Raw genomic sequence first — 19,492 nt, forward strand, 5'->3', positions numbered from 1 at the left:
AGTCTGGAGCTATTGCAAAAATGAACACAAATTGTCTTTGCTTTCCAGGAAGTATGATCCTAAAAAAAGTCACGCACATGTTATAATTGGTGTCATACCCTCACCAAGAATATATATCAAATATATGCCATATTAAAGCAATAATGCCATGAGAACAAAGATACACATCAGTGTCAACATTTAGTCATTTAAAAATAGTGACATTGTATTGCCTATCCTTAACTGTACTAAGCATACTCACACTTCTCCATACATTATAGACACAAAACCTATACTGTACAGTAAATGTGACAGAAAAACTAATGTCTAAGTATCAGTAAACACAGTTTTAATTAGCAATATTTTCACTTGCCTGAATAATTCAGAAAGACATCTAGGGAAAATTTGGATCATCTACTCTTTTGAAAAATTCCCATCCAGAATATTTAAACAAATATCTTTTTATTATTTTCAGTAAAATCCCTTGGCCAAATATTATCATGCTAGAGTTCTTAGAGTAAAATGCAAACATTGAATCACCTCTCCTATAATAACTATTTCAGCTTTAAATATTTGAAGGTTTAGTGAAGACCTTCAAGAATTTAAAATCAGGAGTCACATAAACGAAATTCTTGTTCAATTTCTTATCTTTGTTTTCCTGACTCTTGCCATTCCTTACCCTCCACACCTCAAAAGTAAATAAACATAAGGGTAAATCTTGAAGGCAAAAAGTAAATCAAAACAAAAAGAACAACTGGAAGATAGTGACTGACTCATTCATTCAGTTAGGCATTCATTTGCTTAACACTGCTGGGCTTAGGTATTGAGGATACAGCAATATTCAAGTACAAGTTTACTACTCTTAAAAAGCTGCCATTGTACTTGAGTATTGTACTTTTTGCCTTTATGTTGACAAAGGGAAAGGGTACTAAAAGGCTAATCATCTGAGTGTTATATCCTAAGCTTTTTCCAAAATGTTAGCTAATGGGATTGTCCTTTCTCCCCTACTAAAAATACCTTTCAAAATCATTCTCCAGAGTGATATGCTTAAGTATGAGGTCACCAGTGTGGATGGTTTGTATTGTTAATCAGTAGCATTTTGAGTGGGGTTCTTCTGCTAAATGTCAAGAATTGGAGCTCTAAAAGATGGATTTAATTACGAATATTTGCCAGGTAGCTATAATTTCAGATATTATTGGTATTGAGTATAGAATACATATTATGACCAAAGCTGCTTTAAAAAGTTATTTGTGAATGTACTGTAATTTAGTTAAGCATTTTTAAATATTAACTAAAAAACCTGAATTTGAAATTAATCAATTTAAATTTACTATTCTTTCTTAAAACTCTTGGTTAGGTTATATTACTATATGTAAAAAAATAATAATCTATGCCTTGCAACTGGAAAACAATATGGATATTATTCTTCCATAGCAATTTAATGCCATTTCAATATATTCCAAATTGTGTTCTTTTCAATGTTGGTATTTAGTTATATCATTTATTTCTTGAAGCAAGGGGCTAATTGGCCAAGGTCATGGTTATAATAATAGTAATAATTGCAACTAATGTTTTTTGAGGGTGCTGGATACATTATAAGAGCATTACTGGAGTACCTCATTAGTCTTTCCAGAAAACCCATGAAACAGTTCACCAACTGTACCATACAAGTTCAGTGATACAGTTTTTCCTATTTCTCACATGAGAAAACTAAAGCAAAGAAGAGGCTATGCAGTGCATCCAGGATCACATAGCTAATAAGTGATGGACGTGGATACAAGCCCCAAAATACAGTGCTGTAATGTGCTTCTAGTAAAATTTGTCCCCTATGCATCTGTCCTACACATGTAGAAAACTATCTTTTGTTTTAATTTATTCTTCAGTAGATACATAATTCTGTCATTCCAGTAGTAGAGTTTATAGACCTTTTAACACCTTAGATATGGTGGATACTTACTGTCCCTTTTTCTCCCCCTAAGCCTTACCCAAACCTCCAGGAACGCCCGTAGTGACCGAGAGCACAGCCACAAGCATCACATTGACGTGGGACTCTGGGAACCCTGAGCCTGTCTCTTACTACATCATTCAGCATAAACCTAAAAATTCTGAGGAACCTTACAAAGAAATTGATGGGGTGGCGACCACACGCTACAGTGTCGCTGGACTAAGTCCCTACTCGGATTATGAATTCAGGGTTGTTGCTGTTAATAACATTGGGCGGGGACCTCCCAGTGAGCCTGTGCTAACACAGACCTCAGAACAAGCACCATCCAGTGCCCCACGGGATGTCCAGGCGCGGATGTTGAGTTCAACCACCATTTTGGTACAGTGGAAGGAGCCTGAGGAGCCAAATGGACAGATCCAAGGATACAGAGTTTATTATACAATGGATCCCACACAGCATGTCAACAACTGGATGAAGCATAATGTAGCTGACAGCCAAATCACTACTATTGGCAACTTAGTGCCCCAGAAAACATATTCTGTCAAAGTTCTGGCTTTTACCTCAATTGGAGATGGTCCTCTTTCAAGTGACATACAAGTCATCACTCAGACAGGAGGTAAGTCTGGTTTGGATGGGGAGTAGGGAAGGAGGGGAGGAGTTGGTGCCAAGATGTGTGAATGGTGAACAGAGAAAGAACAAAGTGAATGTGAATTTTAATTTTGGAGACTTATAGTTTCTAAATGAGAGGTTAAGATAAGGCATCTGGAAAGAAACAGGCATGGACACCTGAAAGACTAAATAAAGTTTTAAGTAGAGGGATGCATTTAGCATATTTTTATTTTATTTTTTTATAATTTGTACCTAAACAGCTTGAAGATTTTTCTGCGTGAGATAGATGAATGCATCCTCCATGCAGCATTTTGGAAACAGGACTGTGGTGCTTTATAGTAGTGACTCTGATGGAATACTTTTACAAAATTATTTAACTTGTGAAAGATTGGATGGCTCAAGATAAGGTTAAAAATAAAGTCATTTGCCAGGGGGTCTTGGACATTTAAATGTCTTATAAATATAAGAAAGGAAGCTACCCACTAAAAATAATCTCCTAAGGGTTTTTTTTTTTTCTTTGTATGACTTCATAGATAGAGAAAGACAGTTATCAAGATCTGAGATCAAACTTTGGGACCTCATTGACTCATTTTATTGGGCATTAGAGTAGACATCAAACTATTTTGTGGAAAAACACTCGGCCCTTTCAGTAGTTTTATTTTCATAAGCAGATATTAAACCTCTCTGGTCTTTGATTCAAAGTGATCAATTTTGCCTTGGCTTGGGAATATGACATAACAGCTGTCTTCTAAAGTTTATTCTTGACCATCTGAGAGCTATTAATTTGGCTTCTTATTGCGCTGATGCCTTATAACTTGTGTCCATCTGAGTGTTTTGGCAGCATGCCATTGGTTTGTTCCGAGACTCTACATAGAAACTATATTTTTGGAGATAGTAGCTATAATCTGTAGGCGTAACTCATTGGTAATCTTGGAAATGATTTTTTTTTCTGGTGTCAAAACTAGATAAACCTATGTTTAACCACTGAGTTGTCTTCATGTTTCATGCTTTATGAATCATATGACTCAATGTGTTTACTTATTTTCCCTGGCTACTAGAGATCTCAGAACATATTTATAGCCTGCCTGGCTTTGTTTTATTTTTATTCTGTTATTTGGTTCTCACTGGTTTGTTCATAGATTTATTATTTTCTCTAATAATATGAAAGATAACTAAAATAATACACTTTATCACAGTTATACCTAAAAACATTCATATGTCTTTCCTACTTGGCTCTTGCAGTTTTGTATTTATTTACTATATTAATATACAGAAAAAACACTAGATTATTTTTTCCACATTATTTTTCCTCTCATTGGAATATGTATAAATCTGTGATTCTTCTTCTTTTTGTTAACTAAAGCTGGTCAACTGTTATGAGATTGTTTTTTACTGCACTATTTTAGCAGCTCCATGGCCATTTAGAGATAAAATACACAAGAAGAACATATACCCATGCATCACCTTTAATTTTTCTGATTTTTAATGGTGATATTTAAAAAAAAAAATCTCTGGTCTTGGAGTAATGTAACCAGAGTTTGAATGCCAGTCTATCAGTTTTAGCTCTATAACCTGGGACAAGTTACTTCATTTCTCTGAACGTATTTTCTTATCTAAAATAATAATGACCTGGGGCGCCTACGTGGCTCAGTTGGTTAAGCATCCCACTCTTGATTTCAGCTCAGGTCAGGGTGTCACAGTTGTGCATTTGAGTCCTGCACCAGGCTCTATCTACCCTGACAGCACGGAGCCTGCTTGGGATTCTCTCTGTCTCCCTCTCTCTGCCCCTTCCCTCCTTGTGTGCTCATCCTCTCTCTTTCAAAATAAGTAAATAAACTTTAGAAAATAAAATAATAACCACCATATGGAGTTTAGAGGTTGTATTTGGTCTAGGGCTGCTGTAACGAAATACCACAGACTGGGTCGCTTAAACAACAGGAATTTACTGTCTCTCCGTTCTAGAGGCTAAAAGTCTGAGATCAAGATGTCCATAGAATTGGTTCTTTCTGAGAGCTGCGAGGGGGCTTCCAGGTCTCTCTCCTAGCTTCTGGTGCTTTGCTAGCAATCTTGGCTGCTCCTTGCCTTGTAGAGGCATAAACCTTATCTCTGCCAGCATTGTCACATCAAGTTCTCCTTGTGTGTGTGTCTCTGTGTCCAGATTTCCCCTTTGTAAGGATTCTTGTCATATGGATTAGGGCTCAACCTAGTGACCTCACCTTAAACAATTACATCTGCAACAATCTTATTTCCAAATAAGGTCACATTCTGAGGGTTAGAAATTCAACATATGAATTTTGGGGGGATACGCTTCAACCCTTAACAGGGGTATAGATTAGGTAATGGATAGAAACATTACATAACTTAATAAATAATATATAATCATCCTCATAATGAAAACAGCGAACATATGCCAGGCACTTTTCTATGTACTCTTAATGTATCAATTTTACTACCCAATTAGGTAGATGTGGAATTATCCCACTTGCCAATAAGTGAATTGAGAATTGACGAAGATTTAGGAACTTGTTTTGGGGTCATAAGGTTGGTAAGTGGGAAAGTAGAGTTTATTACTATTTTTTATTTTTTGGGGGGAGAAGCAGAATTTAAATCCAGGCACCCTAGCTACTTTAAGGCAGTATTACTTTTAAAATAATAATTTGGGTTTTTTTTTGATAGTTTTAGTGCCTGCTAGATGTGTGTGCCAACCAGTTGCTCAGTAAATAAATAGAGGCAGGAAACATATATTCACTTACTCCTGTCTTTATTTAAGAATTATATGTAATTTACTTCTGAAATACTTGAGGTGAATATTAGATTATCCCAGTGCAAAACTATTTATATGTAAAAATATTTAGATGTAAAAAAAAAATATTTAGATGTTAAAAAAATAAACTTATCTGAAAGTAATGAAAGGAATACTTCCTTTCATGGGTTATTATACTTGATCACTAAATTTGGTTCTAAATTTTCTAACTACAAAATTAAGCAGAAATCTATAATGTTTTATAACTTTTTTTCTGATATGAGGAAGATTTAGCTATCTAAGATACCAAATAGTTCCTGAAACTAAATTTCAACCAAAACATCAGAATCCTTGGGAATCATGAGAATCCTTATATTCAGAACACAGAGAAGACAGACAATAATGACTTTGGTCACAATTTTCTGAAATATCTAGACTGATGTTTAAATAGACCATATTTTGGTTTTCTATGTCCCTAAGGGACATAATATAACATGAGTTACTGTGATCCAGGGACTCTGAACTCTGGATGAATGGGATACAGATGCATTAGAATAGTCGTTCCCAATGTCTAACTATTTTTACATGATTTCCAAGAACTTTGTGTAATAGTTGTACTTTTCATACCTATTGATTGAGAAGATATGTAATGACATAATGACTAGTGCCTGCCAAGATCAATAGGCTAGGAAAACCTTCCAAAATAGCACAATGATTTGATCTGTTCCCTAGGTTTAATTAACAAAGGCCATTTGATGTTGGTGGACACCTGCCAAATACAGTGATGTTAGTTCTAATATAATTAATGCTGAGCTGCTCCTTTTTTTCTTGCTGACTAGCTATTTCTTAGGATCATAGCTGGGCAAAAACATAAAATCATTATGAAATATTATTTTAGAGAGGTTATATAAAACTTAAGGATATTATTTTCACTGCAATTTTATCTTTCCCAAACCTATGAAAATTTACTGATTTATATGTATGAATCCCTCAAGTATATTTTAATTTCATATGTACAAATATATAAACTTCTATGTCTACTATATCTGAAAGATGCTTGTTATATTTCCTTATCTTTAATTCCCTGGCACTAATAATCCTATTTTTGTTTAAAATCAGACTCTGAAGAAACAGTGTTTAGTAACAAACTGAGTTTAAGAGGAAAGTTATCTATCACTTTTGATCGCATCTAAGATTATTGTTACACATATTGATATAAACAGAGGATTGATATAAATTTATGTATTTCTGATAATATAGAAAATCAAAATATAATCTATTTTATAGTTAATAATATTTCCCCTTAGTAGTGATATTCATATAGTTGATAATATTAAGTAATCTTTAGATGGCTTTAAATATGAACATATTTTGCTTAAAATAATTATTTTCTAGAAACACCGATTAATCTTCCAATTTTTTCATAGCTTTAACTCCTTACATTACAGTCACTTGCCACTAGTTCACCTTGAAAATATGGAGAATGCAGTATATGGCCATTGTCCAGGGAAGAATTTATGTTGTGCTAGAAGATTTCCACTATTAGAATACACATTTTGGAAAGATGACTTTTTATATAGTTTTCTTGTATAGGTAATTACAACAAGAACAAACAGTAATTATACTACATAAAAGAAGTGCAAATAAACTGTGATAGAGAATGTAGTAAATTATATCTCAAACCTAATACACCAAAATGTTGCCTGATGTTCATGCTACTTGTAGGCTTTCTAAATCTGTTAAATCTTAATGTCTTTTTCATTTTTTAGAAAACACATCTGACCTCTGATTTTTCTGTGCATTTAATTGATTCTTGGGAAAAGTCTACTGATTTATATGTGTATATCTTATTAGTAGAGGTCTTTCGAAGGAGAAGAATTATGTATATTTACTAAATAAATACGGAGTAGTCACAACTTTAAACCTTTTCAAGAAGCAAATTCTACTCCAAATTCTGGGCATTGTAAAAATGTTATTAAAAAACTATGACATTTAGAGAGATTATGTTTTAGGTTTCCAGAACTTAGTAAATCATGTCATTAATATATGTTAGCAGGCCTGAATAAGCAAACTAGAAAAAGACTGATTTCCAATTGCTGAAGTTATGAGCCCAATTTAAATGCTTTCTTAAAATAGTTTCAGCAAAGGAGCTAAAAGGAGTCCAGGAGCTCTTGCCGTAAATACAATTATAATAAAATTTTACTTTTTATTATTGAAGTTTAATGACAATTGATAAGATTTGTGCAGGTGTTTGTGTATTAAATACTTATTTTATCAATGATATATTTTTAGCAATTACAAATCAGACTCTTTTTTTTAAATTTTTTTTAACATTTTATTTATTTTTGAGACAGGGAGAGAAAGAGCATGAACAGGGGAGGGTCAGAGAGAGGGAGGCACAGAATCTGAAACAGGCTCCAGGCTCTGAGCTGTCAGCACAGAGCCTGACGCGGGGCTCAAACTCATGGACCGTGAGATCATGACCTGAGCCGAAGTCGGACGCTCAACCAACTGAGCCACCCAGGCGCCCCCAGACTCTTTGTTTTAAAGTTTGTTTTGTTTTACCATCACTATAATCCTGGCAGCTGCTTTTATTGTTGTTATAATTTATTAAAATGCTAGATACATTTTAAAATGTGTACCTTATTAAAATACTAGGTATTTTAGCAATGATAGGTTTTCCAGTCTCTGTGATATTTCATGTTTATGATATGGTTAAGTGAAATTGTTGTTTAGCCTTTCAATACATGCTGAACCCTTTTCTTTTTAGAGATATTTCCTAAATTTCCATATTTCCTAATATGATCAGCATTTCAGATGACATAGAGATTTGTCCTTCATTTCTTATTCATTCTCCATTCTCTGTCTTTGAGTTGCTATCTGATATTTAAAATGAAGCATCATAGTGGTACTACTAAAATCCTTTGCATTTATTAATGGGGTTCTAATCTTATTTTAGGGAACTGATAATTCATATTTGTATTTCCTTATGGACATTAAGTAATCAAGAAGAAAATTAAAATGTTGACACCACTTTTACAGAATACAATGATTTCTTAAATATAATTTTAAGGAAAAATTTAAGTTCTACCTCCATTTCCTCTTTCCACACCTAAATTCTATATTTGGTTTATGGTCAGTATTATCACATCCCCCCCCCCTTTTCATGTAGCATAATTGCCCTTAAGTTTCTGGGTAAGATCTTTTTATTTTCCTAAGAGTTTTTCAGAATCTCAGTTTCCTATAAAATCTTGTTTAGTCAATTGGTGAGGGAAATATACACTACATTGTACATTACAACAAACATTACAAATGTTTGCAAACATTTCAACAAGCATTTTAATGTTTCCTTCTCTCTCTCTCTCTCTCTCTCTCTCTCTCTCTCTCTCTCAGAGAGAGAGACTGGACCCACAAGTGCACAAAACAGCAAAAGCATCAATCTCCTGGTGCTGAATACTACCAACTCCTTCAGGTGGGCCAGACACTCTCCCATCAGCCCCAGGCCCCACCTGGTCTCCGAGACCAGGACTCGGGAGAGAGAGAGAGAGAGAGAGAGAGAGAGAGAGAAGGGAAGGAGGAGGTAGATAACATAAATGTTAATAGAACCTTGGTCACAACATTTGGCATAAAAGGTCTGTCTGACAGAGGATGAAGTGCTTCCTGTGTTTCCAAATAGTACAGAGAAATAAGACCATTTGGAGCCCCCCTAAAGTGCTTCTTTATATACATGTATTATGATCATTAGGGCTACTATGTTTGAGGAATGCAAAAATAAACCCATTAATTTCACAGCTGTTTTCTTTTACTTTGATGCCTCAGTTTCATTGCTGTTGTTTCGACTATGACTAAATGCCTCTAAGGAAGAAATCTCTTTAGGTGAATCTCTAATTCCCAGGGGGGTCTGAGTAGTTACATCCTAAAGGTATTTATGAACATAGAGCCTGATATAATAAAAGGTCTCTTAAAGCACTGGCCCATTTGCTAGATTTTGCCTGTAGATATCATTTCCCCCCTATAGTGTTTTTCAATTAATTTCAATTGGTTCAATTAATTTCAAATGGTTAAAATCGGAAGATTTTACCTAGAATTTGTTATCAACTTCAGTTTTGTTCAAGCAAGTGCACAAAAGAGCAAAAGCATCAGTCTCCTGGTGCTGAATACTACCAACTCCTTCAGGTGGGACAGGCACTCTCCCATCAGCCCCAGGCCCCACCTGGTCTCTGTACTCGTTTGCCTGGTGCCTCTAGACATTTGTATTTCTACCATAAGTTTAAAATCTAGTAAATTAAGTTACCCTCCAGACTACTTCAAAAGGACAAAGTAGAAGCAGAGAACCTTGTATATATCATTTGAAGTCATCTGACCATTATTTATTTTGTCTAAGAGTAGAATGGACAGTATACCTCTGAAACTGTGAGCCTATTTAATTCACCATTTAGGAGAGGTGTCTTAATAGAATTGGAGGGTCAGATGAAGCTTGTGTTACTAAACAAGGATGAAACATTGAGACCCACTGGGAATCTGTTCAAGACAAATTAAAAGCAAAAACATAAACAGTTTAAGTAAGAAAAAGTTAATTAGATTCCCAAGATGTTTTCAATCAATGTCAGTTCATTATTAGCATTAGGCAGGGACGAAATACATAACAAGCAATTATTATTTAGAGAGCAGGCCTTCAGTTCTGTCCATGTTTTTAATTCTTGACAAGACCAGGTTCTGGTTTGGCATAAGTCAGGAGTTATCAAAAGGCTCTTCTTTCCCAGACTTGTAGAAGTTGGGAGAAAGAAAAAAGGAAACAAAAGTAGAGAAAAAGAAGTGAGCACACTTGTCACTGTGTGTGTATTTTTAGGCTAAGAACTCCTTAATCATCTGAATATTAAAATCCAATCATAAATTCCCTCTCTGATTGTTCTTGGCTTCCATTGTTGCTCCTGCCAGTGCTTTTGGTATGTCCCTTTTAGAACTAATGTGTTCTCTGTTTGCTTTGCTATTTTCCTGTTTATTACTTCCCTCTATCCCCCCTTCTCTTGCTCTTGATCTTTTTTAGCTTCTTTTGTCTCCTTTTCTCAGTCTGGATGATTATGTAAGTAAGGTCTCTCACTGGGCAAGTACTTAAAGAGAAAAAAGGAAGAAAAAAAAAACAGATACACTGTTTAAAAAGTATGTTCATGGAGGCATCAAATTAATGAGAATCTCAAGGCCTGTGATACAAAAAAAAAAAAAAAGAGAAAAGGTTATGAATGCACTTAGAAATAAGAAGCACTATTGGCCACTTTATGCATCAGTCCAGACATGAGTGTGTATACTTGCACGTGCAGGTACACACACATGTGCACACACACACACTCATAGGTTAACAGACCAGGCAGAGGAATAAAATAATAATTGGGGTTCCTGGAAACCATTCTGGTAGATCTGTTTAGACTTTCTCTTTTTAAACAAAAGGCAATTTTTTAGTCGTACTACAAGAGAGATGACTACAAAAGAAAAAGTAATACATTTTATATTTCCAAAGATCTTCTTACTTATGAAAATGATGCTTCAAATATTATTTAAGAAGTTACAAAGTATATTATTTTTCATGTTTTTCAATGCTTATGCCCATTTGCCAAAAACCCTTTAGGTGTTCTTTCCCTCCCAGAATAAAGTATTAGTGTTCTTGCTTTTTTATTAAATATACACAAAATTCTCATGTTTACTTCTGGAAATATGGACCTGGGGTCAACTATAGTGCTTTGAGACATGCCACAGTATCAGGGGTAATGATTCAAATATTTAGTGGCCAGCATGGCATGGCCAACAACCAGTCAGAGCAGACACTGTCCAAGAGCAGTGTAAGGGTAGCTGGGCTAGTGATGCAGCTGAACTACATTAACCTTGTGTACAAGGGATAGAGGACCAATGGGATTTGGTGTTTACCAGGATGTTAACCAGGAGTTGGGGTTAATAAAATTTATTCTAATACAACATTTGGGTGAAGTGTTTTAAGCTAGATAGAAGTCCTATTCTTTATTACATCTGATACATGACTCTTCCAAATTGTCTATTCCATGAGTTATATGACTAATAGGAGAATTATAGATGACAGCTGTTAAATTACTATTTTTCTGATAATAAACATCTAAACTTTTTGATTTGTGTGGTAATTTAACTCTATCTCACTAGGGACAATATTAAGTTTACATTAGGCCTTGTATGTTGACTCATTTAAAGTCAATTAGGGATTAGAATTATTTGAATGTGATGGGTATTTTGTGTCTTACTTCACCTCTTTTTCAAACTGTGTGTTGGTAAGAAAAAATATTAAGTGATTCTGGTTACCAATAGGTTTTGTTAATGGAGTGAAGGTGGGATTTTATAGACCTAATGGCAATAATTTTGAAAATTAAATGTGGTGCTAGAGAGTAAGTTCTCAATTTTAAATAAGAATAGGTTTTTATGTATTCAGCACTTGTTATGATTTAGACAATATTCCAAGTGCATGATATAAATCATCTTGCTTAGTACAACAATATTATGAAATTAGTTTATTCTTGAGATCAAATTCAGAGACTGCTCTATTTTGTATTTTATAATTCTACTATATCTTGAACAGATTTTATACTTCTCAAGGACAAGTACAGTGTGAGCTAGCTCCATTAAGCTGACACATGTGGATATATTTTGAGAGGTTTAAGCAGATGCACTAATGGAAGGGTTTATGAATACTCATGGTGATGGTGAGCTCAGTCCTTTGCTTTCCTGTTTTTAGTACCAGGGCAACCACTAAACTTCAAAGCAGAACCTGAGTCTGAAACAAGTATTCTGCTGTCTTGGACACCTCCACGTTCAGACACCATTGCCAACTATGAACTGGTCTACAAAGATGGGGAGCATGGAGAGGAGGTAGGACTGTGCTTCTCACCTTCTGACCATTTACTATACTGGGGCACTATTCTAGTTTGTGTATTTGCTCAAGTTCTGCTGAAAGTTCAGATATCGATAGAGAACTTTGGTGGGTCAGATTTATTCATCAAAAAAAGAACTTGCCTGATAAAAACAGAATATTAATTTCAAGCCTTTGGGAGGATGGAGTGAGGCAAACAACAACAACAAAACAGCTGTTGTTCCTATTTTCAGGTTTCCAAGTTTCTTCTAAAAGTATCTAAAAGAATATAGCCCCTGGGACTCAGGGACTTCCTTTATTTCTCTTCTGCCTTGTAGTACTTAAGTCACTGCAGATATGTGACTAAGTGAGCTCCAAGGCTTTAGGTGGATGAATTTGTCCAAACTGGTTTCAGAGAAAGAGGCCCCATAGCAAATGTTTATTTGTGTGCCAACAGTTATTTGATATTAATGTGAGCACATATAATGTTTGAGTGTGCTATGCAAATAAAATAATTGTGGATTGCAGAAGGCTGAAAGTTGTTGATAGTTCCTGAAAAGAGGAGAAAATTAGTATAATTAATACATATGGTAACAGATATAGCAAGGGGTTCACATATATTAACTCCTTCAACTCTTACAATGGTGCCATGAGTCAGTCTCTACTTCTAATCAATTTCATGTATAACAAAACAGAAGCACAGGAAACATTAAACATTTTCCCCCAAATCTCACACTTCTGAATGGCAGAACTGGTATTTGAAAATCTAGGCAGTCAGGTTCCAGAATCTATTTTTTAAACATTAGCATATACTGCCTCTTCACTGCACTTTGTATAAATTATAGAAATCAGTAGTAAGATACATCTAACATTTTGTTATTGTGAAATCCAATCCAGGAGCATTAGGACAAAAATCTTAGTGAAACTACAAGTGACAACTCAATCCACACAATTCATCTTATTATACTGCTTAGCGTTCTTTATCTTAAAAAGATCTTCACGAAGCTAGGTAACCCTAAATCCTAACAGAAATACCTTTTTAAATACATACTAAGTGAAGTATTATCAATTAACTTATGGTATATCATTCTGAATGCTATAGTAAATTAATATGTCCCTATAAACTTTTATCTTATTACATCTTTTAGAACTGAGCAGAATTCCCAAAACCAAACTCTAAATGGAATGCTTTTACACTTAGCTAACAAAGCCAATATGAATTAAGCACTCAAAAGGTTATAATTGAAATGCTGCTATAATTTAAAGGATTTATGTTACTGCAATAAAAAGACCAGCTTTTATTAAGACACACAATTCAATGTTAATTTATTTTATATCCTTACCACTACCCAACCGAAAAACAAAAGAAAACAAAATAACAGCACAGAAGAGTGGAAATCCTTTGAGAATGCTATAGATGTAGATGCTTGAATGTTGGTACACCAACTCTGTTCTACAATTGTTTCTTTGGGGAATCCCTTTTTTTCTTACCATTTGGGAAATCTACAATTTCTAAAAGCTTTTCTATTTGTGAGCCAGAATCCCTTAGGGATGTTTTCTCTAGTTTTATATTTGAATTCCCCTTGAATGATTTCTGTTTGTATGAACGGCAAACTCTATTCAATGAAAAGCCTTAAGATTATTCATGCCAATACTAGATTACATATCAGCGTGTATTTTAAGGCTTACTACAGGCTAATGTTCAATATGAGATTGATTATACATAGCTATATTTTTGCTAAAATGCAAGTCAAATTTTAAACATGAAAAGTAAGAATTATAACATTCAATTAAATAAGCCTTATTTCAAAAGCCCTTTATGATGGTAAAATTTGCAGAAAAGTTTCTGACTTTTTTAATGTGTGCTCTATAGCCACAAAGAAAAACAAGTTTTAAAATTGTTTTAAATCAACATAGAATAATGATATGATTTCACATAAATTATCCAGCTTTCTTCAGTAACTAACATCATTTTTATCCCATCAGGACTTTGCCATTTCAGATCTATTTTGTAGCAACAGCATATAACCTGTACACCAGTTTCTGATGCTACTTCTGGTCATATTTTCTTTGCTCCTGTTTAAATTCAGAAGGTCATGGGTGATGAGCTAGACATCTCTTCAGTTGAAATTGCACATGTTGGCCATACTCCACCATCAGGGGTGGGTGTCAGTTTCTATTGTGGGCTACATCACAGCAACACATGCACCTTCAATACAACCCATTTATGGGTAGTGGCCTTTCAACCTTCCTTTTATCTGATGCACTTGGTAACTGGATCATCATTAGAAAGATCTGTGGCTTCCATTATTCCGGTTACCTTATTTGTTGTAGAAATTCACCATTAAAACACTGATATTTTCATTGTATAATTCCCCTGATAGAGTCCTAGATACTCACTGTGGATTCTATTTGTGATATTTTGATGCCTTTCTAACCTCAATAACAGAAATCTGAGGTTCCAGGCAGTGTGATAAAAATGTTTGCATGAATCCTAATGGAAATGACCCAGTTCTTCTGTTACTTATCCACAGCAACGAATTACCATCGAGCCAGGGACATCTTACAGACTGCAAGGACTGAAACCAAACAGTTTGTACTACTTCCGTCTGGCTGCACGCTCTCCTCAAGGCCTGGGTGCTTCCACAGCTGAAATATCAGCCAGAACCATGCAGTCAAGTAGGTGTCTCTCTTTGCTTGTTTTCTGTCCTTTTTTTCACTAGCAGGTGTTGCGGCCTTTTATCCCCACCAATAAACAAATCAGCTAATTTATATGTTTGCTAGTCAGTAGTTTCTATGCTAGTAAGCATCCAACTTTGAGGATTACAACCGTGACCTGTGTTGGTCTCCAACTTGGTCCAATGGCAGATCCCATTCTCCCACTTCCTAAACTGAAAGAAGTCTGAGAAGTTCAGAGAGCTCCATGAGGAAAATGAGTGAAAGTTTTACCAGGCCCTGTATAATGATTTATAAGGCTACAAAGCAAACTTCTGGTTGAGAACACTGCCAAATAATCACAAGAGGGCTTAGCAAACTAAAGAGGCAACAGAGACCATATTTGTATGTTTTTTAAGTACAGAGGTTTTAATTTTGCTAACAGGTCTTTATTTCATGTATTTGTTTCTACTCAGAGAAAAGCTCAGCTCTTGTGACTAGTTTATTAAGTCCGCAAGTAGTACATGTGAAAATTTGGAACATTCATAGAAAATCTGTATTTGGACAAATTTAGGAACAATGGAAATCACAAGTACATTTGCAATCCTAAATTGTATTTTATTTCCTCAGGTTTAATTTCTTTTTGGAACTCGTAACCTAAAGCATAGTTATGTTTATCACAATGGGGGTTCATTGTATCCAGGGAAGATTGCTTTGTGTAAAGTATTATATGGAAGTTTATTTTTGATGGAAAGTTTGGTTACTCATAATAATACAATTGTTTGCTCTTTATTAGTAAGTTTCCATAATTAGTCTATTAAACAACCATTTACCTTGAACAGTTTTATGGAGTTATTCCTTAGGTATTTTTTTATACTTTATATTTTATATGTGATTTTCGATAGTTACATATGCAATAGATATGTGTGATCTCAATACATTGAATTTTGTAAAGTGGATGCTCTGTTGACCTAAATTTTAGGCCTTTCAGCAAAGACGAAATTTACATTTTCTAAAAAATGAATTTTCTTTCACATAGGCAAGTTTTCTATTATTTCATTTTCTTATAGAAATTTAAAATCTTCCAGAGTTTTTTGAAGATAAATATATATTCTCTCTCCTTCTCAAAACATGAGTGTTGGTACAAAAAGTATTAGGGCTCTGTTACTTAATCCATTAGGGATAATAACCTATTCCCATAAAATTCCCTTTCTTTTAAAAACTGAAACATTTAAATTAATGCAGTTTTGTATTCTATTCTGAATGCCGAGCAGGCTAATAATTAATATTGTAGAACATAATTCTTAAATTCAGGAATTTAATTACAAAAAAATGTGATATGCTTCAATATTGTATTTTGCCTGGTTTACAAATGTATGTATGGATACATACATTCATACACATATATTTAAATATACAGAGCTAGAATAAACATTTTATAACCACATCAAAAGCTTATCTACTACTCTTTATTTTATTAAAGTAAAAGTTCCAAATAATGTTGAATATATTCTCATGGAATAGGAGGTCTGAAGGTAGCAATGCAGTAAAAACCAAGTCAGCTTTTTAAAAAGAATTACAAATGAGTCTTGCTGTTGCATGAATGACTCAATTTATTATGAATACTGATAATGCATATGAAATAGTTTCATAATTTGAAATATAAGAACCTGTAGACAGAATCAATAAAAATGATAGATATTCTAGTGATTTTGCAAATCTTACTCCAAATTTACAAGATTTTCTTATGAGAATTTCCCTATGATCAGTACAGGGAGCTTTTCATTTTGATTCACTATGATGAAGATCACAAGACACGTAAACTTAAAAAGACAGATAACCCTTTAAACAATTAGATACACCTGACACTACATAGTATTAAGACCCACAAAGTCTCAGGAAATAACCAAACTCCATATTTAAATACATAAAATTAGAAATGATTTACTGATTCACCTATAAATAAATAAATAAATAAATAAATAATAAATTTTATCCCTCTTATTCTAAGGAATTACATATTATTAACTTCCAAATATTTTTGATAACATTTGCATTGCTCTTATTGCTTTTTAAATTTTTTCAAGTAATGATATGTTTGGGTAATTTGATGGAAACTAATGGCTCATAAAGTGACCATTTTATTTTAGAATGGACAATAAGAAAGTTTCTCTTTTAACTCTTATGTAAACTCTGTGTGAATAACTATGTACAAAATGAAGGAGATTTTGCACATAAGTCATATCTTTTGCAGATGGTTCTCAGGATTTTTTTAAACAATTCTTTTTAATAGCTTTGTTACTGACATTTTATAAAGGATAGATGATTATTATTGATTTTACCAAAATTTGCTGGTGGAATCTAATTCTTTACTAGTAATGATGTCTCAAGAAGAGTTATAATAAATTCTTTTAAAAAGCTGAAAGCTGACGTAGGGTAAGTACAAGTTACAGTCAGAATCAACAAGCCTGACATTACCCTCGGGTAGGTAAATCTTGGACTATGCATTTTCATCCTTTATTGATTCTGCATGCTCACTGTATATGGGCTACAATCAATGCTAGATTAACACCTTTCATTAAAACTGGTCAGGCTGGCTCCGTTTTTCAGATAGTCAGAGGGAACACTTTTATATTTGGGCTTTTATTTATTTATTTATTTTTAAATTGGAATTGCTGGAAGGGCATCCAACAATTACTGCAACTTTTTACACTTGAAAACCCTTTCACGAATGAATACTGTACATGAATCACCCTCATTCTAGAATGTAGAAATGAAAGCTTGAAACGGCATCTGTGAAGCATCATCTGACTCTCATGTAATAAATCTTGCCATATTTACAGCTTTTTTAAAGTTGGGTAGTCTGTGCAGTAGGGCTGGGAAATACTGAGGGATTGGTTTAGAAGAAGAATTTAAATTGCAGGTAGGTAATTTTATTTGAGGCTCTATTATCTCAAGGTTTCATGTTCACATATTCCCCCCACCCATTATTTAACAATTATTTCTGGTCATTTATTCATTTTTTGGTTTATTCATAATACTAAGCCAAGGTACATATACTTAAATTTTTATTTTGAGTTTCAAAGCCTTATTTTCATTTTGTTGCCCTTATTGTTCGTTTATTTATTTTTGCCTTTTCTTTTGTTTTATCATTTTTTTTTCCAACCACTCCTGCCCTTTCACTCAAACCTTCCTTTAACTCACTACCAAAATAAGAGCCGTCAGCTCCTCCTCAAGACATTAGTTGCACCAGCCCAAGTTCCACTAGTATTTTGGTAAGTTGGCAACCTCCACCAGTGGAAAAACAGAATGGCATTATTACTGAATACTCCATCAAGTACACCTCCGTGGATGGAGAAGATGACAAACCTCACGAGATTTTGGGAATTCCTTCGGACACTACTAAGTACCTTTTGGAACAGCTGGAAAAATGGACTGAGTACCGGATCACTGTGACAGCCCACACAGACGTCGGCCCTGGCCCCGAGAGCTTCTCCGTGTTGATTCGAACTGATGAAGATGGTATGTTGCCTCTGCTACGTCAGTTTGCACCCTTCTGACACAACCTTGGTCTGCTGTCTTTTGATAGGCTAACGGTAATCCGTTTTTCGTTTTTTGTTTTTTGTTTTTTGTTTTTCTGCTCATCTTTTTTACCCAGCATCGCTATAACTTCGTAGTTTTTGCCAAAGACCTATCTTTGCTGCAGCCTGGGCATTTTTTTTTCAATCTCCACACAATAATTCGCTTCCCTTTAAAAGAACAGTTTGCTGGTATGACCTTGCAATCCAGGCCGTTCTCTATACTTCCGTCTAAAGTCTTCTGCACTTTTTGTGGCCTTTTTGAATAACTTCTTTTACATTTTGAAGTAAACTTTTCAAAACTGTCTTCTTATCTTCTTGTTGCCTTTTTGTTTTGCATATTTCAGAGACACTGATGCTCGACATTCAATTTTTGGCATCTGTTATTTGGAAACCTTTGATACGAGAAAAAAAGAGAAGAAAACCCATTTAATCAAGAATCTTTTTATTCTGCTAAAAAGAAACCTTTAAAAAAAAACACACAACAATCAACAACCAGTTTTTGTTATTATTTCAATGCTATTCCTCTTTGTGCTTTAATGCTTTGAGCCTCAAAGCATCTTCCTTGGCTTTTGTACATTTTTTACATGTTTTTCTATTTCTCTGATACTCTTTTTTTCTTCCATTTTTTTTTTTTTTTTGGCATCGGTCATGTTTTTTGATCTTTTCTTAAAAGGTAGAGCAGATTGGTTGAGCATTTTCATTGCTTGAAAATGTTTGTATTCCACAAAGGAAACATAGTGTGTCTGCCCATTTTTTTTTTTTTAAAACCTAAGTAAAGAAAATACTCTGACTGGGTGGGACAAGTGCCTATAATTTTCTTTTATCCAATGATGTTGTTCCAGTTCCTAGTGGTCCTCCTCGCAAAGTCGAGGTAGAGGCTGTCAACTCAACATCTGTTAAAGTCTCATGGCGCTCACCTGTGCCCAATAAACAGCATGGCCAGATAAGAGGATACCAGGTGCATTATGTGAGGATGGAAAATGGTGAGCCCAAGGGCCAGCCCATGCTGAAGGATGTGATGCTGGCTGATGCACAGGTAAGCCTCTGAAAATACATACCTATGTATTTATTTATTTATGATACTTTTATTTTAGTCCATAACTTGAAATGGACCC

The 19,492-nt window shown here is 34.4% G+C and overlaps 1 protein-coding gene across 36 annotated transcripts in view; it reads left to right on the forward strand.

The window, feature by feature from the left end:
* The window catches only part of PTPRD (protein tyrosine phosphatase receptor type D), a 2,222,827-nt gene that overhangs the window by 2,033,245 nt on the left and 170,090 nt on the right, over positions 1-19,492 (forward strand). For 25 of the 36 annotated variants that reach the window (XM_058695363.1, XM_058695354.1, XM_058695368.1 and 22 more), the window contains 5 exons: positions 1,959-2,540; positions 12,028-12,161; positions 14,676-14,820; positions 18,013-18,318; positions 19,220-19,413. In XM_058695363.1, the coding sequence (XP_058551346.1) occupies positions 1,959-2,540; positions 12,028-12,161; positions 14,676-14,820; positions 18,013-18,318; positions 19,220-19,413 (1,361 nt within the window). The remainder of the gene's footprint in view (positions 1-1,958; positions 2,541-12,027; positions 12,162-14,675; positions 14,821-18,012; positions 18,319-19,219; positions 19,414-19,492) is intronic. The other 11 variants (XM_058695381.1, XM_058695387.1, XM_058695382.1 and 8 more) reach the window with 2 other exon arrangements.

Source organism: Neofelis nebulosa, chromosome 12 (assembly GCF_028018385.1).
Source record: "Neofelis nebulosa isolate mNeoNeb1 chromosome 12, mNeoNeb1.pri, whole genome shotgun sequence".
Taxonomy (NCBI): Eukaryota; Metazoa; Chordata; class Mammalia; order Carnivora; family Felidae; genus Neofelis; species Neofelis nebulosa.